General features: G+C 42.8%; 1 protein-coding gene, 1 long non-coding RNA gene and 1 pseudogene across 2 annotated transcripts in view; 2 read left to right on the top strand and 1 right to left on the bottom strand.

The window, feature by feature from the left end:
* The window catches only part of LOC114679550 (uncharacterized), a 106861-nt gene that overhangs the window by 48115 nt on the left and 37478 nt on the right, over window positions 1-21268 (bottom strand). The gene's annotated exons all lie outside the window — the stretch shown is intronic.
* Window positions 954-3212, top strand: NKX2-8 (NK2 homeobox 8). Its single transcript, XM_015143589.3, has 3 exons — window positions 954-1036; window positions 1307-1498; window positions 2263-3212. Exons 2-3 carry the CDS (start codon window positions 1342-1344, stop codon window positions 2814-2816), a joined length of 711 nt encoding a protein of 236 aa, XP_014999075.1. The 5' UTR covers window positions 954-1036; window positions 1307-1341; the 3' UTR covers window positions 2817-3212.
* On the top strand, window positions 4941-6372 carry LOC696439 (large ribosomal subunit protein eL29 pseudogene; annotated as a pseudogene).

Raw genomic sequence — 21268 nt, 5'->3', positions numbered from 1 at the left:
CTCCTACATTGATCATTTTCTAGGGTGGAGCTGTGGAAACTAGAAGATCCCAGAGAAACCCATGGCCGGTGGTATTTTCTGACGGGTAGGCCCTGTCCTAATTCTCCCTATCGGTCCATTCCCGGACAAGGGCGGGCAGTCTCGTCAGGGTCTGCCACGCTGCGAGCGCGGAGCGCAGGCCAGGGGCAGGCTCCTGGGCAAAGCCCAAAGCCCAAAGCCCAAAACCCAGGCACTAAGACTGACGTTGAGGCTATGGGGCCAAGGCACACCGGCGGCGCCAGATCATCTGGCGACTCCAAGCAGGCCTCAAAGCCCTCATAGGACGACCTGAGAAGCACCCCCGCCCGGGGGCTCTAGACCGGGCCTGGACCCAAATTTGTGGAGCTCGGCCTCCGAGCTCCGTGATCGGCAGCGGCCGGGCGAAGCCGGGCCAAAGAAACCGGCACCGTAGACCTAAGTAGCTTGGCTGCATGCCTCCTCTGTTTTGCCGGCCTGTGGAGACGTGGAGCTGGGGCTCCGAATGTTATCCCAGCCCTTCCCCAGCACCTCTGAGGCTGTTGGGGGGATGCATGGGGTGATAGGAGGCTCCCAGCGGCCGTAAAAACCCCTGGGCCAACCAGGCTAATCTCTGCGCCCTCCTGAATCTTGTCATCCTGAATCTTAGAGGGGCCCAACCAAAAAGAGAAAGGCAGCGCGCCAGAGTTTAACGCCGCTTTGTAAATCACTTTCTGGATAATTGCGGGAAACTACCACTCCAGCAAACAAGCTCAAAGAATAAAGCAAACAGGGAATAAATTCCTGGGTGCTCATAAACCCATCCCTGTCGCCTCCACCCTTCCCGGCACTCCCGCGGGGCCTGGCCTCAAGTCAGCCCAGGAGGAGGAGGAGGAAGCCGGGGCTGGGTCAGGTGGGTGGTGGCCACCGCTCGCCACCCAAGATGTTATTCACTGGTAACAATCCCCATTATCTGTTCCCATTTTGGGCTAATCAGACAGAATCGCTAATGCCGAAGGCTGCTTCCTGCAGCCTCTGGGAGGTAACTGGGCGCCGAGGGGCGGGGTGCGGGGTGGGACGGGGGCGGAGGTGGCACCTTCCGGGCTCGCCCCGGCTCTGGTCCAGTGCTCATTCAGGTACTTAACACCCTGGAGACCCGGACCTCGGCTTTCAAAGCGGCCCGCGTGGGAAGAGCTGTTTATATAAACAGAGATTCCGCTGTAAATGCGCTAATATTCCGCTGCCAGCGCATGGCGAGCGCCTCCCACGCCCATCCGTAGGAGCGGCGTCCCTGCCGCCCCTCCGTTCCCAGCCTGCCCTGCCCCCGCCTCCTTCCCCTCCTCGGCCATGGCCACCTCTGGACGCCTGAGCTTCACCGTGCGCAGCCTTCTAGATTTACCCGAGCAGGACGCGCAACACCTGCCGAGGCGGGAGCCAGAACCACGCGCCCCGCAGCCCGACCCCTGCGCGGCCTGGTTGGATTCGGAGCGCGGTCACTACCCCTGTGAGTGCGTGGTGGACGGCGGTGCGGGGTGGGAGGTAGGAGGCGTGGGGCAGCAGAATCAAGGGCCCGGCCCACGCGGGGCCAGAAAGCCGAAATCCCAGCCCAGGGTCTGAATTTCCTCAGTCTTGGAAACGGAAGCCCTATCCTCGAACCCCTAACGCATTCGTCCCAGTCGGCACATCCTAAGAGCAGATCCCTGCCTGGCACTAGTGCCCCGAGACTTGGGGTTTCTGTGTCTGGCGATTTCTAGGGGTCGGAATAATTGAATATTTAAAACACGCCGCCCCCTGCCGCCCCCCGCCCCGCCCCCGCTCCCATGCCTGAAAACACGGCCACGATCTCCAGGCCTCCGTCTGGGATTGCCAGTGTTGGCGAGTTTACCCCCACCCCCTTCCCACTCAGGGCTCCGCAAACCTCGGCACACTGCAGTGCAGTCGACCTGGAGGAGGCCCGCGCTGGTGACCCAGCTTGTGATAAACAGGTCGGCCAGCGCAACTACCGGTGCGGACGTGTTAAGAGGGCCCCGGGGTGGGTTTCTTCGGGGCACGATCTCAGGCCCGCTGATGACTGCTGTGGTATGAATGAGGTCACCGCATTCGGAGAGGTGGATGTCCAGCTGTGGACTCAGGAAACTGCCTCATCCCGAAAGTCTCGTGCTAGTGGGCGTGCCCTCCGGCCGGTGCCTCCACGCTCTCGCCAGAAGGGCAGCAGGCCCTCGGAGGGTCCGGCATCTCACCCACCTGTGTCTCCTTTGCCGTCCCTAGCCTCGGACGAGAGCAGCCTGGAGACCAGCCCGCCAGACTCGTCGCAGCGGCCGTCCGTTATGCCCGCGTCTCCGGGCTCGGACGCCGAGAAAAGAAAGAAGCGGCGGGTGCTATTCTCCAAGGCGCAGACGCTGGAGTTGGAGCGGCGCTTCCGGCAGCAGCGGTACCTGTCTGCGCCCGAGCGCGAGCAGCTGGCTAGTGTGCTGCGCCTCACGCCCACGCAGGTCAAGATCTGGTTCCAGAACCATCGCTACAAGCTGAAGCGCGCGCGCGCGCCGGGGGCCGCGGAGTCGCCCGACCTGGCAGCATCCGCCGAGCTGCACACTACGCCAGGCCTGCTGCGTCGCGTGGTGGTGCCGGTGCTTGTTCGCGACGGGCAGCCGTGCGGCGGCGGCGAGGCTGGCACCGCCGCGGCCCAGGACAAGTGCGGCGCCCCTCCAGCCGCCGCCTGCCCTCTGCCGGGCTACCCTGCCTTCGGTCCCGGTTCGGCGCTTGGCCTCTTTCCAGCCTACCAGCACTTAGCGCCTCCCGCCCTGGTCTCCTGGAACTGGTGAGGCCGCTGGGGGGCACCTGGGGCTACCCTGGACTTTGGAGCGCGCTCTGCGGTTGGAGCAGGGCCAGAGCCGAACACCTGGAACTCTCTCCGGCCGCCTCTCGGCAGCCCCATCTCCTTGGGCGCCAGGGTCCCCTGGCGCGCCCTCACCAGCCATCGCGCAAGCACACACGGGGGACGTGTGCCAGAGCCCCCTCCCTCACCTTCCCTCCACCGCCAGCCCCAGAGTTAGATTTTATGCTTGGGCCTTATTTGTATATTTTAAATAGCGATTTGTATGGGAAGCAAGTTATTTTTTAAAAAATAGAGTATTTTTCCTCGTAGTTCGAGAATAAAATGCGTAGGGTTGGGTCCCCTGCGCGCCTGCCGGGAACGTAGGCAGGAGCCGTGCCCTCCAGACCAGTGTTCGCATCGCTCGCTCGCCCCTTGACTGGCTAAGTGGGGCCCAGCTCCAGTTGGATCGAAGCGCGGATTGCAGTCCCCACACGGCTTTAAGGAAGATACTTGGGGGATGGAGGGGTGGTGGTGTCAGGGTTGGGCGCGGGAAGAAAAAGGAGAGGAGGAAGCTGAGGCAACTTTGGGATTCTTGTCAGCGGGAGGCGTCTCTGGCGGCTCTGGCCCCAGAGTGACTCCGAGGCTCCGCTGGGCTCCCAGAGCTGCTGGTGTTTCAAATACCGAAAAGTCAACCCTGCGGACCACGACAGGGCAAAAGGAGTTTCTCCAGAGATGAACCGGCTAGGCCAGACGCCGGGCGCGCTGCACCGGAACAGCCCAGGCCTGGCCGCAAGCTGTTTCCAGAGTGCAGGGGCCAAGTGCTCCAGGACCCTTTGAAAAGTGCCTGGGGACCTGAAGAGCACCGGGGAACTTGTAACCCCTAGTTAAGCCTGCAAATGCCTAATGTAGCTGTGATTTCCTGTCTCCTCATGGCGCAGACCAGGATCCGCTGGTCGGCCTCACTTCACCCCCCTTTACCCCCGCCAGTGCACACTAGCACCCCGTGGGTTTGTAACTGCCCCCCTAGGGCCTCCTGTGCAAGCAGTCACTTTCTCACAGAAGCGACGACCTCGCTCCCAGGCACTCACTGCTGGGAGATGCGCCAGAGGAGAGCAGTTGGGGCATCAAGTGCGGGGAAGGGAGCCAAGGGCCCTTATGAAGTCTGTAAGGAGGAGGCATGGGCCTGTTAGGGGCTCTAGCTTTCTTGTCCAAGGAAGAAGAAGGGGAGGATGAAGGGTGGCTGAGGCAGTGTTATCACCTGGGATTTTGGGGGGTGGAGAAAGAGAGGAGGAGAGAGGGGGAAGGGAGTGGGGTGTTTGGGTCTCAGCTGCTGGCCACCTTGCCTTCCATATGGATGCGGTTATCTTAGAAGAATCTCGATCCTTAAACCTCTTTTTGTCTTGGGAACTGAAAAGGGCATTGTCAGGCCTGAAAAGGACCTAGACAAAATCCGCACTGTTTGGATTCAGGACTCTGTTTAATCAGTCCCTGGTGACAATGTAGTGGGTGTTAGCCAGGACAATAGTATCTTTTTAAACCTTGTGGCCTTCAGGAAGACAAAGGGCTTGAATTTTATGGGCTTACAACTTCAATTAGAACAGTGCCAGTGTGCATGGGAGATTATCAAATTTGTATCATAAAACCCCTTTCTAATAAATGATTGTTGGGGAGGGAGCCTGAACATTGTAAGACAGATATTGGGACCTGCCAGGGGGCTTCCCAGTTAGTTCCAGCACAGCAGATGTGAAAGAAAAGGAGGTAATGATTTCTGAAGAAGGCTGGTGTTGGGACTGGCCTCTGGTCAGCTGGCTAGGTGCTGGGATCTTCCATGCTCTTCCTGCATAGTGGTATTTTCTCCAAGAAGTGGGGTAAACATTGGTAGCTTGTTTTCTACTATTGGTGGTGACAAAGACCACCAGAATATTCTTAGGGAGAAACTGAAAAATCACTACCTGTCCAATTCCTTGACTTTTCCTAGAGTTCCAGAGAAAGTAGGTCTTGGAGTGTGCAGTGGAGAAGGCCTATTACATAGGAGGCCCGCAGGACAAAGGGATTTAGACTGTAGAGAAGGCCTCTTTCCAGGAGGCTCTTTGGGAGAGCACAGCTTTAGTCAAATTCATCCTGGTCCTAAATGGTCAGCAGAGGTCTAACCAAGAAGCCACATTCAGCTGCTTGCCAGTGGGGTGGTCAGAGCCCCAGCAAGATGCCCACCCAGGAGCCAGCTTGTGTGCTGGGCAAGAGGAGGACAGCAGTTTCCTGTGACAGAAGCACTGGCAGCCATAAGGTATAAACTGTGGCCCATTTCCTTTCTCTCCTTTTCCTTTAGGCTGATAAGGTCCTTCCTTTGAAGAGGAAAAAACCTTAGGGGAAAGTTTAAATAGCACTCTGATCACCAGCAATCCATTTCAGAGACCTAGGCTGTCAGATTTTTGGGGGATTTTTTTTTTTTTTTTTCTGTTCAGGAGATAAGCTGGAAAAGATAAATGTCAATCCACTTTGTGGTCTAAAGATCAATCCTTACAATTTCTGACAAAAGCTGAACCCAAGGCCTCTCTACCAGCCACTGTGAGAACAGTTACGATCTCCCATCTGGATGAAAGTACTTCAACCTGTCACCCACCACCAACATCACAAGGCAGATTCACACTCAGCAAACCTTTATTGAAACTTGCTGTGTTGCAGGTATTTTTTAAGGTACTTTCACAGCTGATCTCACAGAAACCTTACACTGTATACATAATACCCCCATTTTATAGATAAGAAACTGCAGCTTGGGGAGCTGCGGCTTAAGGTGCAGACATGGCCAAGTCCAGAACCACACCACACACAACCAGTCCTGAAAATGGCACAGAAATGATATCAAGAAACTCCGATCACAAAGATACAAATCTCTTAAGGGGATGGACCCTAAGTTCCTGAGGAACATGCGCTTTGCCAAGAAGCGCAACAAGAACGGCCTAAAGAAGATGCAGGCCAACAATGCCACGGCTGTGAGTGTATGTGCCGAGGCTATCAAGGCCCTCATAGAGCCCAAGGAGGTTAACCCCAAGATCCCAAAGGGTGTCATCCGCAAGCTTGAGTGACTTGCCTACATTGCCCACCCCAAGCTTGGGAAGCATGCCCGTGCTCGCATTGCCAAGGCACTCAAGCTGTGCCAGCCAAAGGCCAAGGCAAAGGATCAAACCAAGGTCCAGGCTGCAGCTCCTGCTTCAGTTCCAGCTCAGGCTCCCAAAGGTGCCCAGGCCCCTACAAAGGCTTTAGATATCTCTGTCTGCCAACGTGAGGACAGAAGGACTGGTGTGACACACCCCTCCTCCCGGGCTGCCGTCTGCATGGGGCTGGGGTCCTCCTGTGCTATTTGTACAAATAAAACTGAGGCAGGAAAAAAAAGAAGGAAAGAAAGAAAGAAAATGAGGCTCAATGGGTGGAGCTAAGTGGCTTGCCCAAAGCAGTTATAAACCTCAAGGAATGTTACCGTTGTTGTCCTCGGCTTAACCCATATTTAGTCACCCTACAAGCTGCCCTTGAGAACAACTGTAATCTGGAGGTAATGATTATATATATATAATATATATAATCACACACACACATATACACACACACACAGACACACACACACACACACACACATACATATATATATCTCTCTCTCACAACCCTTATAAGCTCTCTTATGGATAGTCTGAAAGGATGAGAAAACACACTTAAAAGTACTAAAAGTACTAGTACTCTGCACAGCTCAGGACCACTCACAGAGGCTGGCCACATATCACAGTAGTTGCTAGTATGTACTGATGTTCTCTGTGTATCAGGCAATATTCTAAGACCTTTACCTCATATTAACTCATTCAGTTTCCACAACTCCACCAGATACTACTACTACCACTATACAAGTGGGAAAATTGAAGACCAAAAAGGTTAGAAGAAACTTGTCCAAGGTCATACGGCTGGTAAGTGACATAGAGGATCTGAACCCAAGCAGTCTAGTTCCAGATCTTACACCTTTGGCCACATGGTGGGAATTATTTCCCCTTCTTTGTTTTATTTCTCCCAGCTGACAGTTCTGGTTACCTTCCTCACAGATGCATCTCTAAAGACATGTTCTTTAGCATCTCTATGTCTCTCTGTCTTTCTCTCTACCCCTATCTACCAGACCTCCAGTTTTTGGACACAGCTTCTGTGGTTCTGCTAAGTCTTTGTGAGCGTTCTTGTCCAGCTGTCAGTGAAACACAGCTCTTTTCTGCAGCTCACAATATTCTCCTTAACTATCATTCCACCATTCTTCTTCCAGAAAAACACCTGCTGCTGCTGCCTTGACACCAGTTGTCCATTCAGTGTTCGGTAGAGTCGCTGCTGACTCTGATATGCTCTCCTAAGGTCTTCCCCAATCCCGGGCCCAGGTCCCTGTGGAGCTTGATGGCTTTGGCTTTTCTAACCCACTTCCCAGTCATCTTTTTCCTCCCCAGGTCTCCAGTTTTATCTTTATTATTAAACATCATCCTCTTCACATTTTCTCTCTCTTCTTCCATTGTAAACATTTTCACTTCATCTCACTTAAGTTTCTTGCAGGCGGAGATTGCAATTTTCACTTCAATTTTCTTTCCTCATTGTTCAATGGATCTTACATCTCAGCACATCTCTTATCTGACCAATTTAGCACTTTAGTATCTTAAATAATGTGCTCCTGATGGGTTAGAAGGAAGTTATTTGGGCCCAGGTTAACCTATACTTTCCCTTCTAACAATGGTATTTAGACGTTTATTATTCTCTTGCCTTGTTGACACCATTAATTTCTCTCTCTCTCTCTCTCTTCACTACCTTTAAAACATTTTTGACTCATGAATAAAATGCCCAGGCAGAATAGTTGTGGGCTTAGCATGGCTGAATATTTTGTTAAACACGTTTATCTGTGCTGGGTGTTATCAGTTAACCAGCCTAAGCAGGTTATCTGTAAACATGAACAATAGTCAGGAGGGTTTTCTGAATGCGGAGAAAGTACTGTCCCTACCCCAGGGCAAGGTGATTTCTGTGACTGTGATTCAAAATCTGCATGAGAAATTGTATCCCTTCGGGTCACTCATCATTTTTCCAAGCCATGACTCATCATTTTTCCAAGCCGTGCTGTGGGAGAGGGTTTACTAAATAGCATCTTAATTACTTTCAGAATTCCAATTCTGTACCTGTTTATTTCCCTCCGCCTCCCTTTCCCCCGTAACTAAAGGTGTACGGTATTTTCCTTTCTTCTTTTTACCCACTACTCATGTTACTCAGTCTATAAGTTCAACAAAGAATTGAACAGTATTCCTTTGATGCTGAGCCATAGAGTGGTGACTTAACTTTAGAGAAAAACCAGGAAGAATTGCTTAGGCTATTAAACAGTTGAGTTCTGCTTCAACCCCAGGTTTTTTCCTTATCTCCCTCAAATTCTCAAGCACAGAGATCCTCATTTTTTCCAACCACATCCAATGGAGAGTTTTATTATTTATCTAGGAAAGTAACATTATCGCATATTAGAGGTAGACATCATTTCTGTTCAATAGCCTGCCCTATGGACTAATAAAAAATTTCTAGGTCTTTACTGAGGTCATGTAATTTCAAAAGCTGCAATAGTTTCACAGAGCTTCTATGAGTAGGGTGTTATGGAAGAAATCTCTGAGGGGATTTTGGTCATGCTTTATTTCCTCCTGTATTCCGACTGGGTGGTCCTTTATGAGTCAACAGGTTTTCAAATGCTTTACCCTAGCTAAAAGCTCTGAATTGGACTGTCCTTTTCTCTACTCCCAATATCAACTGCATTCTCTCTCTCTCTTTTTTCCTAGGGACTGGAAAGGCTATTTGGCAGAATTCACTAGGAAGGGAATGGAGTCTGTTTGCAAATTAGAGACAAAAGTGTCCAGAAAAAAATTCATGAAAAGAGTTCTTGAATCTCTCACCTGAGGTATCTTCCTCCTGTTATATCTTACTCCTCTGGCTTTGCTAAAGGATTGTGTATTAAGTAGCTATTCCTGCAACCCTAAAGAAGTTATCAGCTTTGGTTTAAATGATCCCTTTGTAGGTAAATTCTCAACTAGAGCCAACCCCAATTCATCATAACATGTCAGGGTCAGTGGCAATCAGATAAGCATCAGTACAATGGCAAGAATGCATTTTTACAACAAAATTGAAATGCAGAGTAAGAAACCCAAATTATCAGGAAAAGACAAAGAAACCTGGTATGGTGAGTAAAGAAAGAACTGCTTTTCTGGGGCACTGTTTTTACTGCCTCATCACACTGGTAGATTTAGTCATCTGTCTGACCAAGTGTTCAATTGTGCTCCTGATTCACTGAGAGAATGTTTCATATTTAACTCAAGTTAAAATGTCGGGAAAGGGGAGGATTTTCTTATTTCTCATTTGTGGATGGAGAATTATCTTAAATAAGGCCTGTCAATTTACCAGTTTGTGCTGCATGGGAGCAGAGAGAACTAACAAAATAAAATAGATCTCCCAGAATTTTGATGTTCAGGAGACACTACAAGAATCCTCCCTCTCCTCACTGAGCTTGTCACTGATTAAGAGAAAAATGAATATATTCTCAAATAGCACAGATATGCGCAGCAACTGGAGGACCTAATTCCACAATTGCTTTTTAATTATATAAATATACTATGCATGAATATACCACACATATAAGTTGGTATGAAACAGATTTTGGAAATGTTGGGTTCTTTTAATAAGAAAGAAAAACTCTGATTTATAATCCCACTTACCAAACCCATATAGGATGAATATTTTCTTTGTAAGATAATATGGAAAGCACAGAAATGTGTAAATAAGCTGTGCTCTTAAATCTATCTGTTTTCATAATGACATTCACTCTCTCATTAGTAGAATAGTAGTGTAATGAATAGGAGACCCAGGTAAACTATTAAAACGTAAGAGAGGAAATCTCATTTGTCTCACTGTAAACTATAACCCCAAAGACAAATTACTGAAACCATATTGACTTGGTGGAAAGAACAATTCTCCCTTTATTCTTGCTTCCTTGTCTCTGCAGCCTCTGATTGTTCCCCTCTACCAAGAATCATGCACTGGAAACCACAACCATTTCTGCCATTAACAAGGTTAAAGCTAGACTATGGAGAAGGTCATAAGGATATAGACAGAAGGAACTGGCTACTTGTTTCTCTCTTGGCAGGACGTGTGAGTTTGGGCAGGGCTATAAGGTTTCCAGGGAAGCTCTACCTCACCAACTCTGGTAAATCATGAACTTCTGAAAGCACCACTACCTAAAGCTTGTGCCAATTAAGCCTTAGAACATATGTGAATGATTCATTCTAAACTGATTTCAGAATGTTTAGTTGCCTTCAATCCTTCTGAAAAGGCACCATTGCAGTTTGTGTAGTATTAACTTTCTCCAACCATTGTCACCATATGATATCTCAGTCAACTGATCTGCAGCTACAAAGGAGGACCTATAACTCTAACTTCTTAGCAATTAATGATGCTGTGAAGCCACAGGCAGATGAGTAAATTTTCTGATCTTACTTACTCAGACTTGATAGACGGCAAGCAAGCAATTTCTGTGAAGATGGGATCATAGCTCATTGTTTGCAAAGCAAAGGAAGGAAACAACAAAGTGCAAAGGCAACCTACAGGATGGGAGAAAATATTTGCACACTCTGTATGTGATATGGGATTAATATCCCAAATATATAAATAACTTACACATCTCAATAGCTTAAAAAAAATTAAAAATGGGCAAAAAACCTGAATAGATATTTCTCAAAAAAAGGACATACAGATGGCCAAAAGATATATGGAAAGGTGCTCAATATCAATGATTGTCAGAGAAATTCAAACAAAAACCACAATGAGATATCACCTCATGCCTATTAGGATGGCTGTTAGCAAAAAGTCAAGCAATAAGTGTAGGCTAGGATGGAAAGAAAAGGGAATCCTAGTGCACTCTTGGTGAGAATGTGAATTGCTGTGGCCATTAAGAACAGTATGAAGGTGTCTCAAAAATTAAAAATAGAACTACTATATGATCAGCAATCACATTACTGGGTATACATCCAAAGGAAATGAAATCAGTATCTTGAAAAGACATCTGTACCTTCATGTTCATTGCATCATTATTCACAATAGCTAAGAGGTGGCAAAAACAACCTATGAATGGATGAAGGAAATGTAATATTTTTAATGGAATATTATTTCACCACAAAAGAAGGAAATTCTGCCATGTGGGACAACATGGATGAAACTGAATAACATTATGCTAAGTAAAATATTCCAGGCAGAGAAAGACAAATACTGTATGACCTCACTTATATGTGGAATCTAAAAGCATCTCAAACTCATAGAAACAGAGTAGAAGGGCAAAGATGGGGACTATGGAGAAATGTTGGTAAAAGGCCACAAACTTTCAGTTACAAGATAAACAAGTTCTAAGATACAGCATGGGTGGTGATGGGTATGTAAATTAATTTGACTGTGTTAATCTGTATACAGTGTACCCATATCAAATCTTCACATTGTACACCTTGGATATATACAATCTATATTTGTCAATTAAATGAAAGAAAGTAGCTCATCATTTCATATTAAAAAGAAAGCCAAAATGTCTACCAAAAAATTTCAAATTAACTCTCTTAATCATTCTGCTGACCCTTAACCTTATGAACATAGCTATTTATGGCTGCTCTGTCTAGCTCATACTTTCTCATAACCTCATGGCTCTTGTTTAAGACTTTCCTTCATCCTGTTTCCAGGAGGTCCTCACCAAGACCTCCTCGATTCCCACGTTTCATTACACGCTGATGACTTTGGAACCCTCAGGTCATCTCAGGGAAGTCTACTGTGCTTTCATCATCCAGTCATCACACATTTGCCCTAGAACTTTTTTTAGACTATACATTTTGCTAGAAAATGTTCACCTCTATAAGTCACCAGACTCTTTTCTTCAAGTGGCTTCAATTTCAGAACTTCTACTTTGTCTATAAAGCTTTCCCTAACGAATTGAAAGAGAAGTAAAGAATTCTTTTAGGTCTATCCAGTCTAAAGCTGCACCAAATTCAAAACTCTTTCACTCCAAAGGCAGTGTGATAGAGTGGATAGAGCATGGACTTGGGTATTAATGAAGCCTTGATTCTGAAATAAAAAATTTAATGTTGGCTGTCACACTGATTGTGTGCAATTACTTTTAGTCTCAGTGTCTTCGACCTTCATCTAGAGATAATGTCATCTACCACATATGGTTAATACTCATATTAAATGCATGTGTAGTATCTGATACTTGACACTGAATAAATGTAGTCCCTATTCCATTCTATAGAATGTGTGTCTTTTACATATATCCAATATAATATTCAATTTGTTTACTTGATTACAGAGTCAGCCTGGACTAGGTTTAGCAGAAACATACAACCCTAATACAACAGTGGTTTAACTACAAAGGTTTGTTTCTTATTTATGTTACACGTCCCTGCAGCCTTGCTCCATTTCGTTTTTATTCTAGGAACTGAACAGAAAGAGCAATTATTTATATAGGACATTTCAGTCTTATGGCAGAAAGGAAAGAGAACATGGCAGAACCATGAGATGGCTGTTAAAGCTTTTGATTGAAAAGGGCATGTATCACTTCTCACATTTCATTGGCTAAAGCAAAGCCACATGATCAAACTTGAGATTAACATGACAGGAAAGGACATTACAGATAAGATTTTGGAAAATAATACACTGTATGACATTTGTATATTTCTTAAATATATAATTTATAACCAAATATTATGCATGCTTGCAATGTTAATTATCTTCTAAACTTCCAGAAGAACAACTATGGCAATGTGATATTTCACACTATAAAGCATATACTATATGCACGATATACTTTACACTATAGACTCCAGAAGAATTCAGGAACTATGTCTTTTCCCACTACTTTGAGCAACACCTACGCCACAGGCTCTTGGTGACATTTGGGAGAGTGTTCATCACTCAATTTTACAGGCAGGTCGAATGGCTCCAGAACACAGTCATTAGGAATGAGGAAAGGCACTGTGTTTATCTGCTTAATTTGAGGGCTGTTCCTGTGGAGATTATTCTATCATGACTCATATGTAGGATGATAAAAACCACTGCAAGGATACAATTGCATTCTCATTTATTTTATTACTTAATCATTCTAGGCAGTGGACTTATGATATGGGTATCAGAACAATGCAAGGACAAACAACAGTAATTCAAAATAACAGCAGATAAATTTGTCAGTCTAGCTTCCAGATAAATCCACAGCATAGCCTGGTATATTACCTGACAGAGATGAACACACAACTACACAAAACTTGTTTTTAATTTAGGCCCACAATTTTTTTTTTTTTTTTTGAGATGGAGTCTCACTCTACTGCCCAGGCTGGAGTGCAGTGGCGCCATCTTGGTTCACTACAACCTCTGCCTCCCGGGTTCAAGCGATTCTCCTGCCCCAGCCTTCCGAGTAACTGAGACTACAGGCGTATGCCACCATACCCAGCTAATTTTTGTATTTTTAGTAGAGACAGTGTTTCACTATATTGACCAGGCTGGTCTCAAACTCCTGACCGCGTGATTTGCCCGCCTTGCCCTCTCAAAGTGCTGGGATTACAAGCATAAGGTACTGTGTCCAGTCTTAGGCCCACAATTATTTTTTAACCAATTGTCAATTGATGAATATTTATATAATTGTATTTTATATAATTTTTATTGTTATATAAAACACTGAAATGAACATTCTTATAGGTGTTGAACATCTGCATCAATATGTTTTAAGGATAAATTTCTAAATGTGGATTGTTGGCTGAAGTGGTGTATATATCTTTAGGGCTTTTGATTCCAAACCATTGGTCCTTCCATCTTTCACTATCTCCCAATCCTCTGATGCTGTCACTTCCCACCTTACCCAAGTTAAGTTTCACAACAAATCATTATTACTCCCTTGCACATACCTTCAACCCCCATCCCCCCTCATTTTATTATACTTGTGACAAAATTTAACTCTTGTTAAATCTAACTCTCATCTACTCTGTACCTGCACTCAGCTACTCTCCAATGTCCCTCTCCAACATGTCTATTAAGCTTGATCATGTGGCTTTGCTTTAGCCAATGAAATGTGAGAAGTGAGACACCCTTTGCATTCAGAAGCTTTAACAGCCATCTTGTGGTTCTGCCACGATCTCTTTCCTCTCTGCCACAAGACGGAAATGTCCTATATGGGGAATTGTTCCTTCTCTTTCGGTCCCAGAATGAAATGTATAATAAGTAAACATCTAGCTGTAAAAGAAACTTCCCAACTATTTTTCAAATTGGCTGTACCATATTGCACCTGCAGCCAGGCAGCTGGAGAAAAACGCATGACCATATTGACTGGTCTCATGTTACAGTTATGAACACCAACTTCAAATGAGTCCTTAATGTTGGCAGGTCATCATGCTAGTTGTTTTGAGACCACTCATTCTCCCACTATTATTCTTGACTATTTCACATGATTTTATTTTTCTCAACTGCCTCCTCTCCCATCTTTGCATTCAGGTTTCTACCTCACTGTGAAAACTGAGGCAACCAGAAGAGAGAACGCTCAAGGCTCCTCCCACCACATTACTGTTTTCATGGCAAGTGTTCCATTACACTCTGTCTTCCCAGCTGTTACCATAGATGAGTGGTCCCTGCTCCTGGCTACTCCAAGGATATCACTCTAGCAATGGTGCTCTCTTGCTTCTTTATTATCATTTTTCCTCTACTGCCTCATTCCTATGAGCATACAAACATGCTGCCATTCCCCCATCTTAAAAATAAAACTATTTTCTCTTGACCCTCCTTCCTCTGCCAACTATCATCCCCTTAGCAAAACTCTTTAAATTATTTTGTCTATACTCAGTCTTCAATTTCTCCCTTCCATTTTTAAAATATAGTCATCATTGAGGTAGAGCTTGCACATAATAAAATTCACTGGTTTGATGCATTTTGCAAATGTAAACAGTCACGTAACAACCACAACAATTAAGATAGAAACACTGACATCACCCCTGGAAACTTCCCACATGCCATTTGTAGTCAGTTTTCTCCCCAAGCCCCCAGGCTCTAATGACCACTGATCTACGTTCCATAACTATAGTTTTGCCCTTTCTATAGTTTTATAAAAATGGAATCATAAAGTATGTAGCCTTTTTGTCAGACTTCTTTCACTTAGCATAATACTTTGTGATTCATTCTTGTGGTTCTTTATTCCTTGTAATTGCTGAATATCATTTTACTATATTGCCAGTACCATGATTTGTTTATTAATTCACCAGTTGATGAGCATCTGAGTTGTTACCAGTTTTGGGCTCTCATGAATAAAGCTGCTATGAACATTCATAAGCAAATCTTTGTGTGTACATATGTCTTCATTTCCCTTAGGTAAATACTTAACAAATGCAATTGCCAGGTCATATAATAAAGTATATGTTTAACTGTAAAAGAAACCCCCAAACTGTATTCCAAATTGTTTGTTTCATTCTGCAATTTCAATTACAACTAGAGAGCTCTAGTTATTCCATGTCTTCAACAACACTGGAATTATCAGTCTGTTAAAGTTTTAGTGGTGTTAGTTGTAGAAGTATCTTATGATGCTTTTAATTTGCATTAATCTAATGACTAATAATGTCAAGTATCTTTTCATGTGCTTATTTGCCATCATATATGTTATTTGGTGAAATGCCTCTTCAAATCCTTTGCCCATTTAAAAAAAAACAAACAGGTTGTTTGTGTTATTGAGTTATGAGTACTTTATGTATTCTGGATAGAAATTCTCTATTCTATCAGATGTGAGTTTTGCAAGTATTTTTCTCTCAGTCAGTGACTTGCATTTTAAAATGTTGATGAAATTCAATTTATTATTTATCTTCTTGATTCAAGTTTATTATGCTCTGAGAAATCTTTATGAACCTAAGATCATGAAGATTTTTTTTCTAGAAGCTTTATACTTTTACTTCTTATGTTTAAGTCTATGATCCATTTAAAGTTAAACCTTGTTGGGAGATAAGGATTCATTTTTTTAATCTAGATATCTAGTTGCCTTACCAGTATAAGAATTTCCTCATATTTTGCATTTCCAACTGTTACCATAGATGAACGATCCCAGTCCATTATTAAAGATTATCCTTTCCTTTTGAATTATCTCAGTACCTTTGTTAAACATCAGCTGATTATATAGGTAGGTCTATTACTGGACCCTCTATTCTCTTCCATTGATGTATATTTCTATACTTGCACCAATACCACACTCTTTCGATTACTGTAGTTTTACAGTATGTCATGCAATCAGGTAATGTGAACCCTGAAACATTGTGTTTTTTTTCTCAAAATTGTTTTGACTATTCTAAATAATTTGCATTTTCTTTTTTTAATTTTTTTTTCTATTTTTAATTATACTTTAAGTTCTAGGGTACTGGTGCACAACATGTAGCTTTGTTACATATGTATACATGTGCCATGTTGGTGTGCTGCACCCATTAACTCGTCATTTACATTAGGTATATCTCCTAATGCTATCCCTCCCCTTCCTGCCACCCCATGGCAGGCCCCAGTGTGTGATGTTCCCCACCCTGTGTCCAAGTGTTCTCATTGTTCAATCCCACCTATGAGTGAGAACATGCAGTGTTTGGTTTTCTGTCCTTGCGATAGTTTGCTCAGAATGATAGTTTCCAGTTTCATCCATGTCCCTACAAAGGACATGAACTCATCCTTTTTTATGGCTGCATAGTATTCCATAGTGTATTTGTGCTGCATTTTTTAAATCCAGTCTATCATTGATGGATATTTGGGTTGGTTCCAAGTCTTTGCTATTGTGAATAGTAATTTGCATTTTCAAATACATTTAAGAATAAGCTTGTCAATTTGTATTTTTTTCAAGCTGGTGAGGATTTTAATTAGGATTACTTTGAATGTATAGACCAATTTAGGAAGAATTGGGATCTCAATAACACTGAGTATTCCAATCCATCAATATAATATATCTTTCCATTTATTTAAGTATTTTTCTCAATAATGTTTATAGTTTTCATTGTACAAGTATTGCACATACTTTGTTAAATGTATCCCTCACCACTTTACGGTTTTATCTTCTCTCTCTCTCTCTCTTTTTTTTTTTTTTTTTGACGGAGTCTTGCTGTGTTGCCAGACTGGAGTGCAGTGGCTTGATCTTGGCTCACTACAACCTCCGCCTCCCGGGAGTGATTCTCCTGCCTCAGCCTCCCGAGTAGCTGGGACTACAGGTGCACGCCACCATGCCCAGCTAATTTTTCTTTTTTTTTTTTTTGGTATTTTTAGTAGAGATGAGATTTCACCATGTTGGCCAGGATGGTCTCAATCTCTTGACCTTGTGATCCACCCACCTTTGCCTCCCAAGGTGCTGGGATTACAGGCGTGAGCCACCGCGCCTGGCCATCACTTTGTGTTTTTGGCATTTTTATAATGGTGTTAAAAAATTTAATTTCTAATTTTCATTACTGGTATATAAAATACAATTAGGTGTTGTATATTGATTTTGCATATTGCAACCTTGCTGAATTTACTTATTATTTCTCTTAATTTTATATACATACCTTAGGATATTCTGTTGTCTGCAAATAATGGCAGTTTTACTTCTTTTCTTCTGTATGCCTTTTATTTTTATTTATGCATTATTGCATTGCCTACAACCTCTACTGCAATGTTAAGCAAAAGGACTGAAATGGAATCCTTGCCTTGTTTCTGATTTTAGGGGGAATGCAGTGAGTCTTTCATCAATAAATATGATGTTACCTGTAAGATTTATTTTTTTAAATTTTTTTGAGACAGGGTCTTGTTGTGCCACTCAAAGTGGAGTGCAGTGGCATAATCACTGCGGAGTGCAGCCTCAACTTCCTGGGCTCAAGTGATCCTCCCACCTCAGCCTCCCAAGTAGCTGGGATCACAGGCACATGCCACCATGCCTGGCTAATATTTTTATTTTTTGTAGAGATGGAGTCTCACTATGTTGCCCAGGCTGGTCTTAAACTCCTGGACCCAAACAATCTTCCCACCTTGGCCTCCCAAAGTGCTGGGATTACAGGCATGAGCCATCATGCCTGGCCAAGATTTTTTTTATGCCCTTTATAAAGTTGAGAAAGTTCTCCTGTATTCCCAGATTGCTGTGAAAAAATGTTGTGTTTTCTTATATGATTTTTCTGCATCTACTGATACAATTCTTATTTTAGTCTATTAACATGATGGATTACATTGACTTTTTCTGTTTTTATAAAAATATTGTGGTATAAGAACTTAAAATTTTTTCTGATTTTTGAATGTTAAACCAACTTCACATTCCTGGTATAAATCCTAACTTTACTGTGATTTTTTTAAAAAAATATATGTTGCTGGATTCAATTTTCTCAAAGGTTTATAAAGGAGTTTTGCATATATTCATGAGGGATACTGGTCTGCAGGGTTTTCGTTTTTATTTTTTTAAATATCTTTATCTGGTTTTTGCCAGGCATTGTGGCTCACGCCTGTAATTCCAGCACTTTGGGAGGCCCAGGCAGGCGAATCACTTGTGGCCAAGAGTTTGAGACCAGCCTGGCAACAGAGAAAAACCCTGTTTCTACTGAAAATACAAAAATTAGCTTAGCATGCTGGCGTGCACCTGTAATCCCAGCTGCTGGGGAGGCTGAGACATGAGAAGCGCTTGAACCTGGGAGGCAGAAATTGCAGTGAGCTGAGATTGCGCTGTTGTATTCCAGCCTGGGCAACAGAATGAGACGATGTCTCAAAAAATAACTAAATAAAATAGAATAAAATATCTTTATCTGGTTTTGGTACTGGGATTAATGCTTGCCTCATAAAATGACTTGGAAATTCTTCCTTCCTCTTCTACTTTCTCAAAAAGTTTTAGTAGAGTTGGTACCATTTCTTCTCTGTTTAGTTCTGTTGACCAGTATTTTCTTTGTGGGAAGGTGATAAACTATGAATTCAACCTCTTTAATAGATATAGAACTATTCAGGTTATGCATATCTGCTTGAGTAAGACTGGTAGTTTGTGTGTTTAAAGCAATTTTTTCATTAAAACTAAGTTATGACTATATTGGCATACATTTTTTCATAACATTCCCTTATTATCCTTAAAATATCTTAGGATCCATGTGAACCCCCCCTTTTTATTCCTCACATTCATAATTTTTGCCTTGTCTCTTTTTCTCTTGTTATTTTTCATCTTTTTGATAACAGCTATCCTACCAGGTGTGAGGTAATATCTCATGTGTTTTTTTTAAGATAGAGACTTGCTGTGCCATCTAGGTTGGAGTGCAGTAGCATAATCATAGCTCAATGCAGCCTTAAATTCCTGGGCTCAAGTGATCCTCCCACCTCAGTCTCCTGAGTAGCTAAAATACAGGTACATGCCACAATACCTGGCTAATTTTAAAATCTTTTGTAGAGACGAGGCACTGTGTCACCCAGGCTAGTTTCAAACTCCTGGCTGGCCTCAGGTGATTCCCCCTGCCTTGGCTTCCCACAGTGCTGGGATTATAGGCATGAGCCACTATGCTTAGTCCCTTATTGTGATTTTGTTTTGCATTTCCCTAATGATTTTATCTGCACTTTTGGTTTACTAGCTATACTTGTTTTATTTTTCAAAAAATTAATAGCTGTTCTAGGGTTTACAGTATACATCTTTAACTTATCACAGTCTACTTTCAAAAAATATTATACCGTTTCATGTATAGTTTAAGAACCTTACAAAGGCATCCTTCCAAATTCCCCCTCATTCCTTTGTTCTATTGTTCTCAGATATTTTGCTTCTATGTATGCTGTAAACCTTATAATACAGAGTTGTTAGTTTTGCTTATAGTCAATTACCTTTTAAAGAAATTTTCTAAATAAGAAAAAAACTTTTCTATATATTCACATGTTTACCATTTCTGGCACTTATTTCTTTGTGTAGATCCAGGAATCCTTTATTTCTTGTCGTACAGGGCTACTAGCAATTAACTTTCTAAGCTTTTGTTATCATTGTTCTTCTTTTTAAAAAAATTGTGGTAAGAGCACTTAACATAAAATCTACCCTCTTAACAAACTTTTAAGTGTACGATACAGTATCATTAACTATAGATTGGACAATAGATTTATAGAACTTAATCATCTTACAGAACTGAAATTTTATAATTGTCGAATAGCAACTCCTCCCCTCTTGTTGGTCTTAAAATGGTTTTCTTTCACCTTGATTTTTGAAAGATATTTTCATGGGTGTAGTATTCTGGGCCAACAGCTTATTTTTTTTTATTTTTCCATCAGCACTTTAAAGATGTTCTGTTGTCTTCTGACCTGTGTGGTTTCCGGTAAGTCAGCTGTCATTTTTTATCTTTGTTTCTCTTTATGTAGTGTATCTCTTTCCCCTGACTGCTTTAAAAATGTTTTCTCATTATTAATGGATTTCAACAATTTGATTATGATGTACCTAAAGAGGTTTAATTTATATTTATTCCGCTTGGGGTTTTTGGATCTATATGTTTTTAAAATTTCAACAAATTTGGATTTGGGAGGCCATTATTTCTTCAATTACATTTTATGTCCACTTCTCTTCCTCAAGTCTTCTCTCCTTCTAGGACTCCAGTTAAATGAATATTAGACACTTTGAGTAGTCCCACAACTCACTGAGATTTTGTGCCATTTTTTTCAGTATCATTTTCTCTTTGCGTTTCATGTTGGTTAGTTTCTATTGCGTTGTCTTCAAGTTCAGTTGTCTTTCCTGGTATGGCATTTTTTACCTCTAGAAGTTTTATTTGGCTCTTTTTAAATTTTCCAGTTTTCTCCTCATCAAGTTTATGTTTCCCTTTACATATTGAACATATTTATAAGATTTGTGGTCCTCGTTTTAAGGTTCTTGTCTATGAATTCCATGATATATGTCTTTTCTGGGTCGTTTCTGTTAATTGCTTTTTATTCTGGTTATAGGTAATAGTTTTCTGCATCTTTAAAGGCCTGGTAATTTTTAATTGGATACAGAATTGTGAATTTTGCTTTGTTTGCTGCTGGCTTTATTGTATTCCTTTAAAGATTGTAGAGTTTTGTTTGTTTGTTTTTTGTTTTTCCTGGAATCCAGTTAAGGTACTTAGGTATCATTTAAGGCTGGATTTTAAGCTTTTTTTTTTTTTTCTTTTAGAGTGCATCCAGAGAAACCTTTATTTTGGGACTAATTGAGTTCCATCATTAGGCATGAGCCTTCCAGGGATGCTAACTAATGTATGGAGTCTCTTTATTTTGGTTAGTGGGAACATGAATGCCTTCTGATTCTGTGTGTTCTTCAGAATTGTTCTGGAAAGTCTTGTCCCAGCCTGGGGGTGTTTTCTGTTATGTATGTTCAGATTAATACTCAAAGTCCCAAAGGGACTCCTCTTCAGATCTTCAGAGCTTTTTCTGTGTGCAACACTCTTTTTTGGTACTCTGCCTTCT

This window comes from Macaca mulatta, chromosome 7 (assembly GCF_049350105.2).
Source record: "Macaca mulatta isolate MMU2019108-1 chromosome 7, T2T-MMU8v2.0, whole genome shotgun sequence".
In the NCBI taxonomy this organism is placed as follows: domain Eukaryota; kingdom Metazoa; phylum Chordata; class Mammalia; order Primates; family Cercopithecidae; genus Macaca; species Macaca mulatta.
The sequence above is the reverse complement of the archived record's forward strand: the minus strand, read 5'-3'. Positions and strand labels throughout refer to the sequence as shown.